The sequence below is a fragment of the Hesperophylax consimilis genome, chromosome 3 (genome assembly GCF_061612785.1).
Source record: "Hesperophylax consimilis isolate HC1 chromosome 3, BYU_Hcon_1.0, whole genome shotgun sequence".
Taxonomy (NCBI): Eukaryota; Metazoa; Arthropoda; class Insecta; order Trichoptera; family Limnephilidae; genus Hesperophylax; species Hesperophylax consimilis.
In genome coordinates, this window is record NC_142838.1 from 9,506,270 (window position 1) to 9,525,208 (window position 18,939).

General features: G+C 34.3%; 2 protein-coding genes across 2 annotated transcripts in view; both read left to right on the top strand.

Moving 5' to 3' along the window:
- LOC149424916 (uncharacterized) overlaps nucleotides 1-9,686 on the top strand; it is a 193,712-nt gene extending 184,026 nt beyond the window's left edge. Inside the window, exon 3 of the mRNA XM_089650854.1 lies at nucleotides 6,744-9,686. Coding sequence (XP_089506980.1) covers nucleotides 6,770-8,506 — 1,737 coding nt within the window. The 5' untranslated portion in view covers nucleotides 6,744-6,769 and the 3' untranslated portion in view covers nucleotides 8,507-9,686. The remainder of the gene's footprint in view (nucleotides 1-6,743) is intronic.
- Nucleotides 9,687-13,940: 4,254 nt separating this feature from the next.
- The window catches only part of LOC149424917 (uncharacterized), a 73,410-nt gene continuing 68,411 nt past the window's right edge, over nucleotides 13,941-18,939 (top strand). Inside the window, exon 1 of the mRNA XM_089646899.1 lies at nucleotides 13,941-14,092. Coding sequence (XP_089503025.1) covers nucleotides 13,941-14,092 — 152 coding nt within the window. The remainder of the gene's footprint in view (nucleotides 14,093-18,939) is intronic.

The following is an 18,939-nucleotide window of genomic DNA, read 5'->3' on the forward strand; positions in this document are numbered from 1 at the left end:
AAGACTTTAATGACGAACGTCTGCTCAAGGCGCGCATTTTAATTAATTCAGACAAATTCGATACTATTTGATAACGATCAAGTATTTAAGATAAATAAATACAGTATTTTACCGTTAAAATATTTTATGTAAAACGGTTTTAAAATTTTATAAATGTTTTTCAATTACAAAATAAACTGTAAGTACCAGACTTTATTTTTCTAGACGACGCATTAGTAATTTTCTGGGGTATTCGTATAGAAACATCTGACATCTTAGTAATACGTTCATAAAAAAAAGAAAAAAAAGTTTAAAAAAATTAAAACAAACCGCACTTAAAAATCAATTTTCTAGGACTGCTAGGGCAAATTCAACTGTAGGTGTGTCCAATACACTAGGGCCGCCCGTTGCATATTTTTGTGCATGGCTTCTTCACTTACGTCGTTAAGATTTCGAGTTTATTTTAGTGTTTTGTCCCGTCTTAATAAAAAAAAAACATGTAGGTTGGTACTTTGATTCCATGTAATACTTTGAGAAAGTTAGTTTAGTATTTCCTTCCTAAATTACCCGACGAGCGCTTTTCAAAGTTTTATTTTCTTGAGCGCATTGCGAAAATGTATATATCTTAAATTTATTTGTATTACAAATGAAAACTGTGAATAACATTGACCAACCGTGCCCTTTAATTATTTCGGACTGATTTTTTGTTATTGTTTTCATGTGAATGCTAGAGGAACTATGGCATAACCATTTGTGGTAGGTATATTGTGTGGCTGAAGGTAGTTTAGAGGGAAAAGAGATGAGATAGAGGAAGAGTGAAAAATACCCTGAGGTTAAAATCTAGTCACCAATCACGGCTAAAGAAATTTCAAGCAACGTTTCAATTTTGAATGGTTGTTTTCGCTAGGGCGATACTGGGAGCATGAAGATGCTGAAGTGGAAGCTTCACTCAATGATCTATTTTACTCTGAAAACCTTTCCAATCGAGGTCAAATATGTAGACCGTTGAGTACATAGACCATAATTTGTATTTATCAGTTGAGAAGTTAGGTAATCTAAAAATAAACCGTACAGCATCTATCACAGTGCATAGAGCAAGTCGCACGTCAAGTTGCCTTCTCACCAAAATAGATTGCAAAAACAGTGAGTGGATTAATTGCACGAGATAAATCTCTTTGCGTATATCACACTCCACTGTGTAATTTAACCGTCCGCCATAGGGCGGTGTGTACGACTTGCAATCACGTGTCGTGTACGGGAAACTGTACGCCCGAGAACAATTGCAACGGGTTAATAGTACATACAGCAAAACATGCACCATGACTCATGTAACCAGAATTTTATGTGCTGAAATAGGACACTGGCCATAGGGCGCGAAAAAATAAAAATGTACCGATCTTATCATCAATAAATTAGGGGGAGGGGTTGGGGGGGTATTTTCTAAGAAAAACATAAATCAGCCATGAAATAAACAATTCCACCGCTTGCTAAGTCTTCCGTCAGACACAAGCAACATTTCTGCGCATATGTTTTTAATAAACAATATTAGCTGCAATCGGAATTAAATTTCTTTTTATATGTGAATAATTCATAAGACTCCCTAAATACGGCTAAAGCCATTTCGAGCAGCGTTTTAATACTGAATGCTGGTCTTTCACCAGGTAATCTACCTCTCTGATAGGTTGCATGTGAAATTAAAGAACACAAATAAATCGAAACATGATAAATTAATTACTATCTTCATGTAATCTAGGTACTAGCGAGTGTTTGAAATGCTCAGTCTTGGAATTGTTACAGTTAAACAGGGTTTTAGAACGAGTAGCTCTTATGGGTATTTAAAATTTCAATAAGGTTAATTAAATCAAGGCTGTCTACACTACCATTTACAATTTTGAACATAAATATTAAGTCGGATATAATTCTTCGATCTGAGAGTTTTAATATATTTATTTTTTCATTAAGTAATTATACAATGGGAACACCGAAAGTTAAATTATTTTTTCTTAGGAATTTAAGAACAAATAATTATTTTAAACAAGAACACTAATAAATTTCAGCCTTGCTTTGTGCATAATCATTTGCCAAATCTACAAATTAAGCTTGAAAAAATGTGATTTTTTCGATCGTTTCCAAGTTTCTGAAAACGGTTCATTTTGGCGTCCCGAAATTTCCTTCAGCCAAAATGGATAGAGTACTGAAAAGCGGGATGGTTCCAGTCAAAACTGAACTATGGTCGCGTGATTCATGAGTGCCCTGAACCATTTTTGCATTTGCGCCCGACTAATGCCAACTGTAATAACAGTTATGCAATACAATGCTTCCGAGGATTTTCTTTTCTAATTGCATTACGACTGTTGACAAGAATACCGGCCCTCTGTTTGTAGTTGTGCTAAGCTGTGTATTTATATTTCTTTGTTTGAAAGGATTAAACGTGAGCGGATATTCTGTTATTGCTTCAGTTTATGATGTTTTACCTTTCAGTAGGCGGGGCTTTACCCTCTAGCATTTACATTTCATTAATCGTGTTTGTATTTACTTTGTAATAATTTGTATTGGTTTAGCTCTCTCAACAGTAATTATTAAACCAACGCACGCCATAATTGATAATCTTATAAGAACTGGTCTACGTATTTGAATTTGAGTCACGAGGTCACTCGCTCAATTTTCCTGTCACAAAAACATAATAATTTGCATGTTAAAATTAGGAAGTGTTTTCTGTCAGGCCTGGGTGTTGAGATGTAGATTGTTAATTTTGATGGACTTACAAAAATGCATTTTTAGCTGTCGTCATCAGAAAATAATTTCATTTATTTATTGTTATCAAGTTTAATTTGTAGAACTCCATTTTAATTTTAATTTTTTATATATTCAATAATATTATTATTAGATTTATAAAACAGTTTATTTTAAAACAAGTTCTGCTGTGTAATTATTATTACGCGTGACAGCCGTTTCGCCCTCTGAAGGCATTATCAAACTCTCAGTTGAAATATAATTACACAGCAGAACTTGTTTAAAAATAAACTGTTTTTATAAATATAGTAAAAATATTATTGAATTTATAAAAAAATAAAAGAATAATAATTTAATTGCGTCAACAAACTTTCGTGAGGTTACTGAGTTTTATAAGTCCTAAAAGTAGGAATTACCGTAAATATATTTTCATGCCATTTAAACCGTCTTCAACGACGCATAAAATCCTACTCAACATTATTAACACCTTAACAACCACACATTTTAATTACTGTAACACTTTGTCAGTCGTTCACGAGTGAGTTTTTTCACGGGTACCTAGTGATCGAGTTTCAAACAGTTCATAATAAAATCTCGAGCACCTTTAACCCATTACCTCCATGACGATGTCTATAGGCATCAAAAAAATAGATGAAAAGTATGATTTTTTTTCACTGTGAATAAAGCTAAATCCCACCGAGTTGTTATGCAGCATTTACAGATTGGTATGATAGCTTTCAATAATTAACATAATTCAATAAATTTTATTTATTATTCTATTTTTAATATTTTTTTTATTAAAGCCCTGAAAATAGACCCATTTTGAAAAAAAATTAAAACGGAAAAAAATAAAACATGTGTGAATCACATATTGTTATCAAATGATGAAATAGTCGACAACACTGTTTCAACATAGTATTATATGCATAAGATGACCGCTGGATGTCACTGAAATCAGGTGATGCCTGCGCGCAACGTTTGGAGGTTAGCTGTGACAGTGTTTTCATATGTTTTTGGTTAGCTTGCCTTCAAATAATACGATTTTGTTGTGTTTTTATGGGTGATTTTTATTAAAAATAATAGTTATTCTGCAGTTTTCGGATATTTTTAAACAGAGAATGTTGATGAACAGACGAACGAAGAGCTGATTGACGATGATTTGATGGCATATCACGACTTGACTGGAATCAGCCTTCGACATCCTCTGGTGCGAGTCGTAATACCTTGCGAATATCTATTTCAAATGCACCACCAGCCAAAAAATTAAAACTACAGTAAACTGTTGCATTCCTGAACCGCTGAATGTGGTGCATAAAGATATATACGAAAAGCTGAAGTCTTATAATGCTTTTCAAGTGTTTTCATTATTCTTTGATGACGAAGTGATTCAGTTTATTCTTGAGAGGATGATCAAATACGCTCGATTTAAAACCAATACCGAATTCCAGTAAGATATATACGAATTGAAGCGTTTTCTTGGTTTCTGTGTTGACCGGCTACAATACATTACCATCTACCACAGATTATTATTCGTCTGACCCGACCTTGGGTGTAAGCGTCATCAAAAAAGGAACCAACGTACACATTTCGAGCTTGTAAAGCGCTATATACATTTTTGCGATAACAACAATCTTGATATAACCGACAGAATGGCTAAGGTATGATAATGACTAACGTTCCATCTTTATTTGTATTTGATGTTTTTGCACACAAACTTTCCATCGACGAGCAAATGGTGCCATATTTCGGTCGACATTATTGCAAGATGTACATTAAGAATAAGCCAATCAAAGTTGGCTACGAGATTTGGTGTCTTGCTTCCTCCGAAGGCTACCTGTTTCCAAGCAATGCCATGTTTCTGAGCATCTGATACATATGACCCCGTATTAGGTCAGAGATTATCCGTCGTACTGTCTATGATGGAATATATAGAGTTCCCCGCACGCCATCAGTTATTTATGGACAATTTCTTCACATCTCACCATTTGATGTATATCCTAAAGGATAAGAGAATGTGCGCTACTGGCATATGTAAGCCAGTTCGCTTCCCTAACCTTGAAGCTTCAGGCAAGTTGAAGACAGGAAAATAATTGCCTAAAGGTAACATTTTCTTCTATATTTCCCTTGTGCATAGCGAACATTTACCTAGCAGGTGAATTTGATGCGGTGGTAGACGTAGAAAGCCAAATCCTCGTATGCCGTTGGTTAGGACAACCGTGAAGTAACAGTGGCCACGAACTATGATCGAATGGAGCCAGTAAGTCAAGTGCAGAGTTGGCAGAAATTAAAGAAAGACAAAAAAGGCAAAGTTTTGAAGGAAGCATGCAACAAAAATCAGTTGCCCAGCGTGCCAACACGAAATTATAATTTGGGAATGGGTGGGGTAGACCTCCATGATAATGGTATACAAAATTATCGGGTCAACATTCGGTCAAAGAAGTGGTACTGGCCTTTATTTTCATTTTGCCTGAGCAGCACTCTTTTAAATGGATGGAAGTTGCTATGCTTCTTTAGGAAGTACGAGCATGATATGGGAAACCAGATGACTAGGCGACAGAGAAAACCTTCCCAGAAGGCATTCCGTGTGGAGGTTACCCGTACTCTTTTATTGTCTTTTCCAAATCAGGTCAATGCCGAATTCGGAGATTCTCGTGTGAAGGAAGAAGATGCGTCGAATGCAAGAATTTCATTTGACATATCGTGGCGAATCTCGAATTCGTTGTGCTCTATGTAAAAAAAATCCAGCAGTCTATCGATGCCGGGCCTGCAACCACGCCCTTCATTTTGACTGCTTTGAACGGTATCGCTTAGAGAATAATTTGGTTAGATTTGAGAATGTTTTCCTCATTCTAGAAGGTTTTTCCAATATTGATTTTTTTGTTATTTTGTGTATTTTCCATTAATAAATTGTATTTTCATTGAATTATAAACAATGGCTATTATTTATTTTAAATTATCAATATAAATCATACTGTTTACTGCATTTTACCCATAGTTAACGTAAATTTTGCTTAGGGGGATTACCTCCAAGCGTTGCGTTTAGGCATCAATTTTCTAGACGCTCCGGTGAGAGGGTGGGCGGGCGGAAAATTCTAAAACTGATTTTGGGCTCTCCTTTAAGTCTATACTATCGGGTTATAATGATGATTCAAGTTTATAAAAATAAAAATAAAATCATGGAGGTAATGGGTTAATGATCCGCGTTATCAAACGTGTGTTTGAATGTTTAGCCTTCACACACACTATGTAACATATATATTTTTATAATTATTTTTCCTCAAAATATATTAGATTATCGTAAAAACAATGATGCCTGTAACTACGAGTATAATAGTTATTTTTCTATAAATCTTACAATAACCCCAAAAATTGCCAGCAAACAATAGAAATTTATCTTTAAAATTCGCGGCTTTTAAGTGGAAAAACGTCGCTAGTGAGGCTAGTGAACGGCTTTTAAAGTGTTAAATTATTACAAAGCTAACATTTATTTTCCTCTTCAATAAATTTTTCCTTGCGGGGGCTCTTGTAACAAAATATTGATAACAATGCTGCTTACTGGAGGTCATAGAAAGCTTTATCCTTGAGGGCCTAGTTGAAAATAAAAGTACTGCAGATACTTTTACAGTAATGCCCAGTTAATAGTGAGGCTCTATAAACCACTGGGTTTTAGTACTTCTAGACATGTTTGGAGGATGACACGATTCGTTTTTTTTCAATGCCATCTTGTGATTTTTTTACGGAACGAATGTAAGTGTATTCGCTTTTGGAAAGAATTGAGAATTGAGTAAAAGAAGGGAAACGATAATGTTATGTCGCCAAAATTAATAATTTCCACTTATTCAGTTCCATTGACTATAGCTTGGAAATAAGGGTAAGATGACTCCGATCGTTCATTTTATTACGCACAATACATCCAGGAACATTTTTATCGTATTTCGGATGTTTTTTTTTTAATTTGATTAATTTTTTTTATTTTTTTTTAAATTGCATTTTATGAAAAATGTTAATTGTTTAATTTTTCTTTGTTTCAGAGTCCGTGTGTTGGTCGTGAGATGGTATGGGTGATGCGGGGAAATGGGTGCTGGGGCTGTGGCTAGTGTGGGGAGTGGTGGTGTGGGGGCGCGCGGGGGCGCGAGGCATCTGCCCGTCTCGCTGCGAGTGCGACGACACGCGCCGGGCCGCGGCGTGCGTGGGCTCCGGCCTCGAGGTCGTGCCCATCCAGCTCAACCCGGAGGCCAACCACATCAACCTCACCCACAACCGCATACACAACGTGCACTACACCCTCGGCTTCTACACCGAGCTGGTCACTCTCGACATCTCGCATAATGAGATCCACGATCTCGGCTCCAGGAACTTTGAGTCCAATGCCAACCTCGTGCATCTGGACATAAGTGATAATAGTGTCGAAGTGCTGGACAAAAATACTTTCACAGGACTCAAATCGTTAATATCCCTAAACTTGAACATTAACAGGATCTCTGAACTGAGCATCCACGCTTTCAGGGATTTGGGTCTCTTAGAAGAACTCAACCTATCGAACAATAAAATTATTAGTTTTGACGACGGAGTGTTTCGTCCGTTGATCAACTTGAGAGTGCTTCTTTTAGAAAATAATCAACTTCTCGATATTCCGACTGAAAACTTAGCGTACACCGTCAATCTTGAATTGTTGTCACTATCCGGTAATTTTATAGAAAATATTTCGGAGTCAGCGGCTCCGGGTCTCAGACGTACGAGGAGGTTGGAATTGGCTGGAAATGTAATATCGGTCATACACCCCGCCGCCCTCGACGGGCTGGTGGCCTTACAGTACCTTAACCTTAACGATAACAACCTGACGGCAGTTCCCACAGCCGCCTTATCTAAATTGTCTAATCTTACGCATCTCTCTCTGAACGGGAATTTCTTTGAAACGATACCACCCGTTTCCTTTCAAAGTCTCTTTCACCTCCGTCACCTCCACCTGAGTGGGCTCGCGAGACTTTTCAGGATTGACGCCAGAGCTTTTGTAGATAACATCAACTTGGAGCGGATCTGGATGAACGATAACATTCTCATTACCGCAATTCCCACTAGGACATTTCATGGAAACCCAAGGCTGACACAAATATCGATTAAAAATAACAACATCTTTACTCTTCACGCTTCGCACTTCCCTTTGGATCAGTTGAGCTCCTTACAGCTCGCTGGAAATCCTTTACATTGTAATTGTACAATTCTTTGGCTGTGGAAATTAGGACAAGAGCAAGCGAAACTATCGTTTCCTCTGCCGAACGCGACCGAGTATTCCAGTCTCTTTGTGGATTTCCCAGATATTTTCTGCGAAACTCCGGAGAACTTGCACAACTCTTTACTTTTCAAAGTTCCCGAATCTGCGATTCGCTGCTCGGTCGGATGGATTACGATACTGACCATCGTACTGTCCTTGAGTATTTTGATTAGCGTCACGGGAAGCATTCTGTACTATTTGGGGGCTCTTAAGCGCTGCTCAAAAACAAAATCAAAGCACGTGTTAGGAGGGACCGATTTGACCAGCGACTTACCCAGGCTAGGCAACGGCCTAATGTACGGGACTAATCACCAAAGGCCGTCAGACGACAAGATGGAGATAAACCGTTACTTGATGATTGCTCCTCCCATCCCAGATAACTACCACAGCACCCCTCCGTGGCACGCTAAGAACAAGACACCGATGAACGGGGATTCCCTTGAGAACATGTACCAACAACTTGGATACGAGTCCATTCCACACCACAAAACAATGGACAGGCCCCATATAGTCTACGTGTAAATAATAAAAAATATGTTTTGTAGCGAACATCAAATTTGTATACAATATTATAGATATACTATGTAAAGTTTTGTATGAAAATGTATATGCGATAATAATATAATTTTCGCTCTACTCAATCTTCAGTCCTTTTGTATATTGTCTTTATATAATATTATATTATAAATATTCACTTGGAAGTATTTTTATATTTTGTGTAACATATTAGAAGTAAATTTCTTTTCGTATACATAAACTAAGAATTTACACAAAATTAAAGAAATAATCATTGTCATGATATTTTTGGAAAAGTAATAAATCTGATAGGAACCATGTACCTTTCAAAGGCGTTAATGTAAAGTGTTTGTAAAGTGTAAGAAAATTGTGTCGTCTATAGCAAATAATGAAAAAAAACAGAATGTAAGGTCTTCCTAGATATTATTTGGTTAAGTATTTTTGTGTCACCTTTCGTCGAAAATTTTGTATGTTTGTTTGTTAACATAAAACAACAGGTGTTTATATAACATAACATAGGTATTGCAGCCAAAGTTGAAATTAACACAGTACTCACAAGGATGCATGTATTGCATATACTCGTAGCATGTTTAAAAGGAAGTAAACAAATGGTAAAACTATTCACAAAGCTCGCACTCTGTCCCTTATCAAGAAAAAGTGCTGTTTCTCAGTGACGTTTCGCCAGAAAATCACTGTCAGAAGTGTAAGCAAATATATGTATCATTACACTCAATTCTAAGGGCGAGTTGTTTGAGTCAACTCTATTTGCTCAATACAAATGGAACATTGCTTCAAAACTTAAAAATATTTTTTGATCTTGAAATTTGTTATTTAAAACTGCAAATTTTACTTTCTTATGATTTTTTGTCTTCTTGTAGATTGAATAATGGTGACTCAAAATATACCTTATGGATGAGGATGGTTAAAATTGTAAATAAAATTATTGATAACGGACAAAAATTCAAATCAATGTAAGCAATAAAATATTGATATTTCTGAGAATAGTTTTAAATAAAACATTTTGAAAAATACATGAATAATATTTACGTGATTCTTATTAAAATGAAATCAAAATTAACCTACTCAATATTCAATCATCCTCAACCCGACTGTGAAATTATTTAAAAGTAACTACACCTTTATTATACCCACCAGAAATAATGCCATTCAACTTTCATATATATATATATATATATATGTTATGGTTAAGGTTTTCACGGGTGTAAGATGTAGAATAATGTTCTCGGTTTACCCGCGTAAAGTAGTCCTTAAAAGGACTTTTTAATTTCTGACGTTTCGGACAGATCTCACTGTCCATCTTCAGAGGCCTTATGTCCAGAATTTCGTCTCAAACTGAACGCTTTCGCGTGTCTGTTCGGTCCGGAAGTCAAGATACAAGTGGGTGCTTATCAATTCTTATGTCTAGGACGAAGTATGCGTGTTGATTGTGATTTGACGGTAGAGGGGGTGGGGGCGGGGTTGGCCAAAATAACCCAAAATAACCCAAAATAAAATATAACCAAAATATAACCCAAAATATAACCCAAAATATAACCCAAAATATAACCCAAAATAACCTAAAATATAACCCAAAATAACCCAAAATAACCCAAAATAAAATAATAAAAGTTATAATTGACCAAAATAACCCAAAACCGACATTTCCAAAATTCTCAGAAACACTTCCAACAAGTTCAAAACAACCCAATCAGGTCGCTACACACATACTGCTTGATATTGCCAACCCCGCCCCCACCCCCTCTACCGTCAAATCACAATCAACACGCATACTTCGTCCTAGACATAAGAATTGATAAGCACCCACTTGTATCTTGACTTCCGGACCGAACAGACACGCGAAAGCGTTCAGTTTGAGACGAAATTCTGGACATAAGGCCTCTGAAGATGGACAGTGAGATCTGTCCGAAACGTCAGAAATTAAAAAGTCCTTTTAAGGACTACTTTACGCGGGTAAACCGAGAACATTATTCTACATATATATATATATATATTCTGAACTCCTGCAATATTAATTAATAAATTATATAAGCTTAGAACCTGTAATACGACGTGAACTGACTATACCAGAGTTCTAACTACCATTAGATCTAAATCGCTTTAAATTGTTTAAAAAAACTTTTCATATGATTTGACCTCTTATTTCCAGTAATTAGTTTGCCAGCCAGTTTAGGCCTCAAAAGTGTAACCGTAGGTAGATACCAGTTTTTTGCAGTTGGAACCCTGTTATGGTAGTCTCACGGTAATATGAATCTTATAAGGTAATATTACTCACACACAAAATAAATTTATAAAGTGTATTGTTAAAAGTAATATTATGGTCATAGCAATCGGAATATATAATTATTATACCTATGTCGTAAAGATTGTATATTATGACTTAGCTCTTTATTATACTCGTTAAGTTATTTCCTCTTCCCTAATCAATAAATATTTTTAATTACTTATATAAATTCATTGCTATTCAAATAAATAAAAATACTTTGTTATTTTTTCGTAGATTATAAAACTCGGTTTCATCAAAGATAGAAAGAGATATCATAGGAATGAGTTGTTTTGTTATGATATTTTTTGTTGAATTAGTAATTATAAAGAAACTGTTAATAAAATCATTCAGTTTAACTTGTGTATAATCATGAATAATTTAAAATGTTTTTGTATGTTTGAACGTATCTCAAAAATTGCTTAAAACCTCTAATTATCGTTTATTAACAATGTTTGAACTTTATTGTATTTTTTTTAAAGTTTCAATAAAAAGATTTTATGTTCGTTAATTATTACAACAAGAATGTGAGGCTGGATAATTATTAAATATGCATTGAAAATAACTTGTGAATTTACACACCAATAAATAAAGAATAACAAATATTAATATTTAGCTGTTTCATTTAAAATTCCGCTCCTACCTACCGTACATATTGAGAACGTGGATACATTAAAAAATGGAAAAGTAGGTATCTACGACTGACATCAGAAGAGATTTACCTGTTCTAACAGATGTGATTTACTTGTTCTAACAGATATCATTTCGACGAGCTGGAGAAAACCATGTGACCATATTTTTTAGGTTTTAAGAATAGTTTGAATCAGTCGTACGTAAAACGCCAAAGAGAACACATTAAAATGACCAGACCCTGTGTAAAAAAGTAAAGTTCGTTAAAATTAGGCAGTTTGCAGCACAGTCCATTATGGGACTTTTCTACGCAGGATCTGAATGATGTTGTTAAACGAATGGCCTGGCGTAGAGACGCTAAAATTGAGTGAGGTAAGTAAATTTTAACACACTTGTAAAAGTGTTTAACTAAATAGTGAAATAAAATATTATATTTTGAGAAAAGTCGAAACTTTTTTTTGAGATTTGGGATATGTAGTTAAGTTTTTGACGCAGCCAGCAATTTGCGCGACATTTTCAAAAGAACTAGTAATTCGTGAGAAGATTTTGCATTGCTAGGTGCCTGTATACTATCAGAATCATTTATTGACAAATCACTGATAGGGACACATCCCCCAGCTCAACGCAACTTGATTTTTCCCTTCACCCTTAGGGGAAACTCTGTCTATTACTTACTTCTATTCCTTACCCATTGGTATCTACTTCAAAACAAAATACATAATTTTCAAAACTAATAATAAATAATAATACCTCTCTACTATTGACAGCATTAATTTATACGATTTTTTTATTAACGACAACGACATTTTTATTCAATTTATTTCATGCAAAAAATGTATAGTAGATACATTTTTAGTATTATTTCACCCATTAAGCTAGGGATGTTCCTGTGTTGTGGCCGGTGAAGTTTACAGATGGAATTTTTTCGTAATATTCACGTAATAAATAATTTTTATTAAATTATGCAATTCAGATTAATTATAAATATTTTATATGAGAAAACTGGATAAAAAATATAAGAGATGTGTGAAGGGAGATTAGTGTATAATGTATGCGTGTTATGATTAAAATGTATTGCAGATGCTTACAAAATACTTCATCACAAAATTGACTGTCCTGAGTTACTCCAATTAATCAGCATCCACATACCCAAAAGATCTTGCCGAAATTTACTACCCTTTTATTTTTACAACACAAGGACACTGTCTTATCAAAATTCCCCAATTCCAAGACTTCACAGTCTCGGAAATAAATACTCTGATCTGGGAGATATATTTCATCTCAAAAATAATCAATATAAATATTGTTTATTTCAATTCTTTTATAGATCGAGACACAAATAGACATCTATAATTTCCGCAATATATATATTTTTATTTTTATTTTGAATATCTATTTATGTGAGACTTCTTATCATTTTTACTAATGTATCTTATTTTATTATATGCTTTTGTTGTAACATTTAATATTTTTTCTTTTTTAGTTGTATTATGTTTCCTTTATTGTTTTAATTTTGTAGAATCTATAATAACTGTGATACTCTACTATTTAACTTTGTGGTGTGTAAAAGCCCATTAGGGCGTGTAATAATAATAAATAAATAAATAAAAAGCATTAAAATTGTTAATTTTGTAATGTTTTTAAAATGAATAAACTGTATTGAATTGAATAGCCAATATTTTGGGATGGAAGTTAATGCCATAATAAGGACGATACGTTGAGACAAGAAATTGTTTTTATTTTTAATGCTTAATGGAACGGAACAGTGTTCATTTTTCATTCGAATAAGTGTTGAAACTTAATTAAAGTATATTTTATATGTGGAAAATAGCGAAACGATAAATTTTGTAGGATAACTTTTCAATTTGAGTTTGGCTAAAATAACTCCAAAATTTAGCTCATTATCTGCGTGTCTTCTCTGGTGATCACAAAAGAAAAATCACTTTTGAATGCATACTGTGTTGAGAATTACGTAGGGCGCCAGTGTTGAGAATTGGCGTGGGGCGCCAGTGTTGAGTTTGGAGCTCCCCACGTTATGCGCCAGTGTCGAGAATCACGAAGAGCGCTAGTGCCGTCTTTGGCATTGTCAGTGGTAGAATCATGAGAGTCTAATTATTCAGCTCAGGTTAGGGTCGGCAAGGAATGCCTTTACACGGGGGACATTCAACAATCTAGACTCCACTTCCCTCGTCAAATGAAACTCCTATGGGAATGATAAATGAGTGTATTTACCGTCAACAGGTACATTGTATAACACAAAATGGGGACGCAGTATACATCCTAAATTATTTCCTGGCTGATTGAATTGAACAATCTCTTTCTCGTATTTGCTCTGACTGGCAGGCGTGTTTAACAGACATTAAAAGAAGGCACATAATGGGGCAAAGGTTTGGTATACGCTTACATGAGTTTTCCCGAGGGATGCAGGAGTTGCAAGGCCATCGAGGTGTTACTCACAGTCATTGTGGAGTGGTAACCAAGGTTGTGATCGTCTACACGCGCAAAACGGGCGCGTGCTAGACTTTAGTAATGTTTCGGGAACGGGGTCTGACACTCAGCGCCCAAGACCTGTTTTATAGTGGCAAACTGCACATGTTGTTGAGACCAAGGCTAGATTTGGAATGGCAGTCGCCGCTGGTCACAAAAACCGTTGGAGCTTTGGCGTTGGTGCGCAGTGGAATGTGCGCGTCGATCTGTGCTGAAAGTTATTTTCGCGGGGTTTTTTAAAATGCGTTTGAGAGATCTGCTTCGTGACAACTGTCTGCTATTGTTTTCCCGAGATTACAGAAAGTCCATTAATACAGGTAAACATAATAAAAGTTGTAAGTTTAAATTTTTCAAGGTTATTTCTTACATCAACGTCAAAACCTACGTTAATTACTGCAGAATTCAATTTATTTTTATTTTTTGAATTATTTATTTGTTACTTCTCACGTTAAAATAAAGCATTATTTTTTACATAATAATAAACCTCACTAGGGCTAAGCCTGTATCGAGGTTATCAATTTACACATTTTAGTGAAGCAACATTAAGTAATCACTACATACATATACGCAAAATATTATACGGAGAAAAAAAAACATGTTACGTGCGTGGCTAATTGGGTACTTTGAAAATGTATTGTAACAATACATTGTTTGAACCATAAATAATTCATTATTTCCAAGAAAAAACAAGGAAACATAGAAACAACTAGGGTGACACTCTGTTTTTAGCAAATCGAATTTATACAAAATGTTATTTTTTGGAAGGACAAGGATGAAAAATTTTAATGGCAATTCCCTGTCAACACAAACATCTTAACAATGTTTTTTTTAACTAAGGAAATGGAAGACTTGGACGGGTTGTTGCACGGAATTTAAACAATTCATCAAATTTCTAAGTTCATTTGCTAGTTCTGTGAAGGGTCTATTCAAGTTCTATTATTAAATCAATATTATTTTGTATGTTTTTTCAGGAACTTAAAAACTTAAAGTGTTCAAGAGAAATGCGTTAAAAATCTGGAGCTGTTTAAGCTGGAACTTAAAAGTTGTTTCTTATATACGTTTATACATTTCTAATGAAAAGGTACATTTTTTAGTAATTAACACTTATGTTTTTTATACGTTCCTAATACCGGAAAAACAATGAGAACTCATCCCATCTTTAAAAAGTGATGTAAAGTTATGAAAAGTGATGAAAAAACTAACAAGTAAAACTTACCTACAAACTATTTTTAATTTCTCCACTTTTTGCTGTGTTGTTTAAGGTGTGTTGAATTGTCATTTTGATGAGTTATCCGGGCACCACTTTTAATACAGTTATTGAAAATTTTATTTTAATTCTACTCAAGCAAAACGATTGGAAATGCTTCAATTAAGCATTTTTTTCATATTAACGATGTAAACTGATTTGACGTATAGCTTAATCGAAAATAGTAGCTTTACCCTCACAATTAAACAAAATAGTCTTATTAATGACCATCAAATACATAGAATTGTAGTTTATTTAGAATCCTTCTCACTATAGATTTCCGTTCCAAGGCAGACGATTACTATAAATGCCTACCTATATTTTATCATTAGTGAAATATTTAATTAATTACGAATCGCGTTAAGTTGAACTATAATTTTGAATGCAACGTAATAAAGCGAAGCAAGCTATGGTTGTATAAACATTGGCTAAGTCTAACATGTTAAAGATCATTTACATGCTAAGATTTTTTTTCAAGTCAAGTCTATCCTTCAGATATATGACGTGAAGTCACATGCATCATATTATTTATGAGATGAAAATACAGGGTAATTGTCAACTTAATTTTTTTTTATCAAATAAGTAACAGACTCTGTAACTTTGGTTTACTATCTGAGTAAATGTGAAAAGATAACTGGCTTTATGCGTTTCCCGAACAACTAAAGAAAATTCAGAAACTAGAGCGAAAAATATAAAGAACGTGATATAAATGAAACAAAGCATTTTCGTTGCCAATTTTTGCGAATGCCAAATTTCTTCTTGCATGCGTACATAGACGTCAAAAATTTATGGTTTTCCGCGGTAGCTAAATAAATTAATGGCTGAAATAAAAATGCTCCATTCATGTTTTGCGCACTAAAATGTAATAGATTAACTTCGTAAAATTATATAAGTAAGTATATACTCGTAGGTTGTACTTATTGTAGCAATTTTTTGTATAAAAGAGATCCTGGGAAATATATACTATAGATAATCACATATGATCGGGAGTCACCGCCGTCTGTAAATCAAATTTAGAGCGTAATATCATTTTGTAGGTTACATATTGACAGCGGTGAAAATTAAAGTTATTAAAGGTCGTTTGATGATGAAAACTATCAAGCTATGGGGAAAAAAATATCGCATATTTGTACCGCAGCCAAACGACGGATTTTTATTACAAAATAAAAAAAATAATGCACCATTTTATATTGGTCCAGTTACTGCCTACCTAGTTCCAATACTTATTACAATTAGATCTCTCAATGAAGAGATTGCGAATGAGTATTTGAAATATCTCTCAACGTCTAACTTATATCATATTTTGCAAGGTGATAAAATAAACTTCAGGAGATAATTCAGCGTGAATAAAACATAGAAAATTAATAACTCTGTCCGAAATTCAGGTCCTCCGAGGTCGAGTTATAACGCTTCCGACTAGCAAGCTGGATGTCGCGGGTTCATATCAAGACAAATTTATGTAATTAATTTGTGTTATGTCGCAAATTACTAATATAAAATATACTTGCAGCACATTCCAGAGTGGAATATACTCTAAGTATCGCCCTGGTATAAGACAACCATTCAGAATTGAAACGTTGCTTGAGACGGCTTTTGCAGTGTTTAGTGACCAGATCTGATAAGCCAGGTACTTTCCCACCTTCCTCTTTCCCATCTCCTTCCCCTCCCCACTACCTTCAGCCTCACAATATAACCCAATGGGGATGCCATATTCTCACTTGCTCCAGAAGGTAGGGAGAATTCGCTACTCTTGTGCGGTTTAATTTTAAAAAAAGTAATTTATCTATTTAATTTTATTTTTATTTATTTAACGCCCAGAGGGCTTTTACATGTAGGTGGTACAATTTTAATGACAGACAGTTTTGAAACATGATAAAGAAATAGTAAAAATAAAATTACATTAAAAAATAATGTATGCAAGAAATAAAATTAAAAATAACAAGAACATAAATTAAAAAATACAGCGATTTGACTGGTTTACAAAAATATAACTTCCATTTAGGAATAGTGTTGAAATAAGTCTTTTACGTGATCCACAAAATTCGCAAAGTTAATATTAAATATATCGACATCACCTAATTATTGGATTCCCATAGTGTGAAACCGTTGTATTGGGGAGTTAGCAATGATTGCGCTTATGTGTGTTGCAGTGGAACAGTGTATTTTGTCAATTAATGTTTAAATATTGTTAAAACTGTCGTCTGTTAATGTTTGTTAATGATCATAAATATTTGTACTTGTTTACTTCGTAATGTTTTTACATATCAAATCTGAACAGCTGGTAAATATATGACTATACTATAACTTTGAAAAAAATTTGAATCCAATAGTGGTAACTTGTTCTTTACCAAGTTTCTTCATTTATTTTAGTTTCGAATCTCTCATGGTTTTTCCCGGTCCCTCTTTTGGAGTGCTTGAGATATAAAAGGGAGTCCAGTTAAGATTGATATAAGCAGATTTACTTTTATTGCTTGGGCTATAGTTCTGCAGCCATCTTTATGCCCCTTATCCGGGGGAGTGCGCCATTTGAAAATTAAGTCAGCGCTATTCAAATTCGTACAAACCTTGCAAGACTTTTCCAATCAAATTAGCTTTGTGTTTAATGGAATGAAACAAAATCAAGATTTCGTGAAGGAACTCCCGGATTCGGAACTGAAAAAATAAAAATTCTGATTTTGATTCCCCGTGTTTGAACGATTTATTAATTTTGGGAAAGTCAACTTGCTCTGCCAATATTTTTTTCGCATACTGTTACATAACAAGATCACTCGAATATTTCGCAAAAAATAGATTTCTTTACTACAGTGCAGTTATTAAGACGGTGGCTGAGTTGGCATCGGAATGGGTCCCAGCCAGGCGTCGTAGGTTCGATTCCTCAGTTGGCAAGCAACATTTTACGCTTACTGTGGTGGTAGAAGGATATTTTCAAATATTTTTTAAGGTTATTCGTAACCCGGGAATATTTGTTTTTCAAGCAAGTAAATACATACAAATATTTTTTCTATTAAATATATATCGGAAAAAAGCAAAAAGCGAAAGTGTTTTAAATAAAAAACATATTAAAACGATTTCGCAATTCCATTATTAGAATACTGTTACAAGATTAGTTAAGTTCTCCATCACACAAGCATCATTTTTCGGGTTATTCGTAATTAAAAAAAAATAAGATGTAACTTTTTGTTCATTCGTAATAAATTGTTAGGTAAGTAAAATATATTATATAAACCAACACGTTTAAATGAAATAATACTATCCATCCTCCACTAAAGTTTTATAGGATTTCAAAAAAACTTTATGTTGCTATTTAATTCATTTGAAAAACTATACTTTTTCATACTTCATGGTGCTATGCTACCCCAATTAAGGGAAGACAGATGAAAGGCACATAGAAAAATGACAAAACCAAAAAAAGTGGTAGGAGTTGTTCCGTGCTGCCATGCTGAAAAGTAGATTCGATGATGACCAAACTCTGATAATGACTGAACTCCGATGGGGACCAAACTCCGATGATGACCAAACTCCAAAGATGACCAAACACTGATGATGACCAAACTCCGGAGATGACCGATCTCCAAAGATGACCAAACCCCGATTTTTTCCGATGATGACCACACTCCAATAGGGGAGGACATCAGAAGAAAAACACAGAAAAAATATAATACATAAAAATATCCATGTCAAATTATTTTACGTTCATACCTAGGTATATCAAACACGACACATTTACCTACAATCGTTAATGGTGGAACATTATAAAAGTCTTGAAAAACTTTTCTTATGTTCTTGAAATAAATG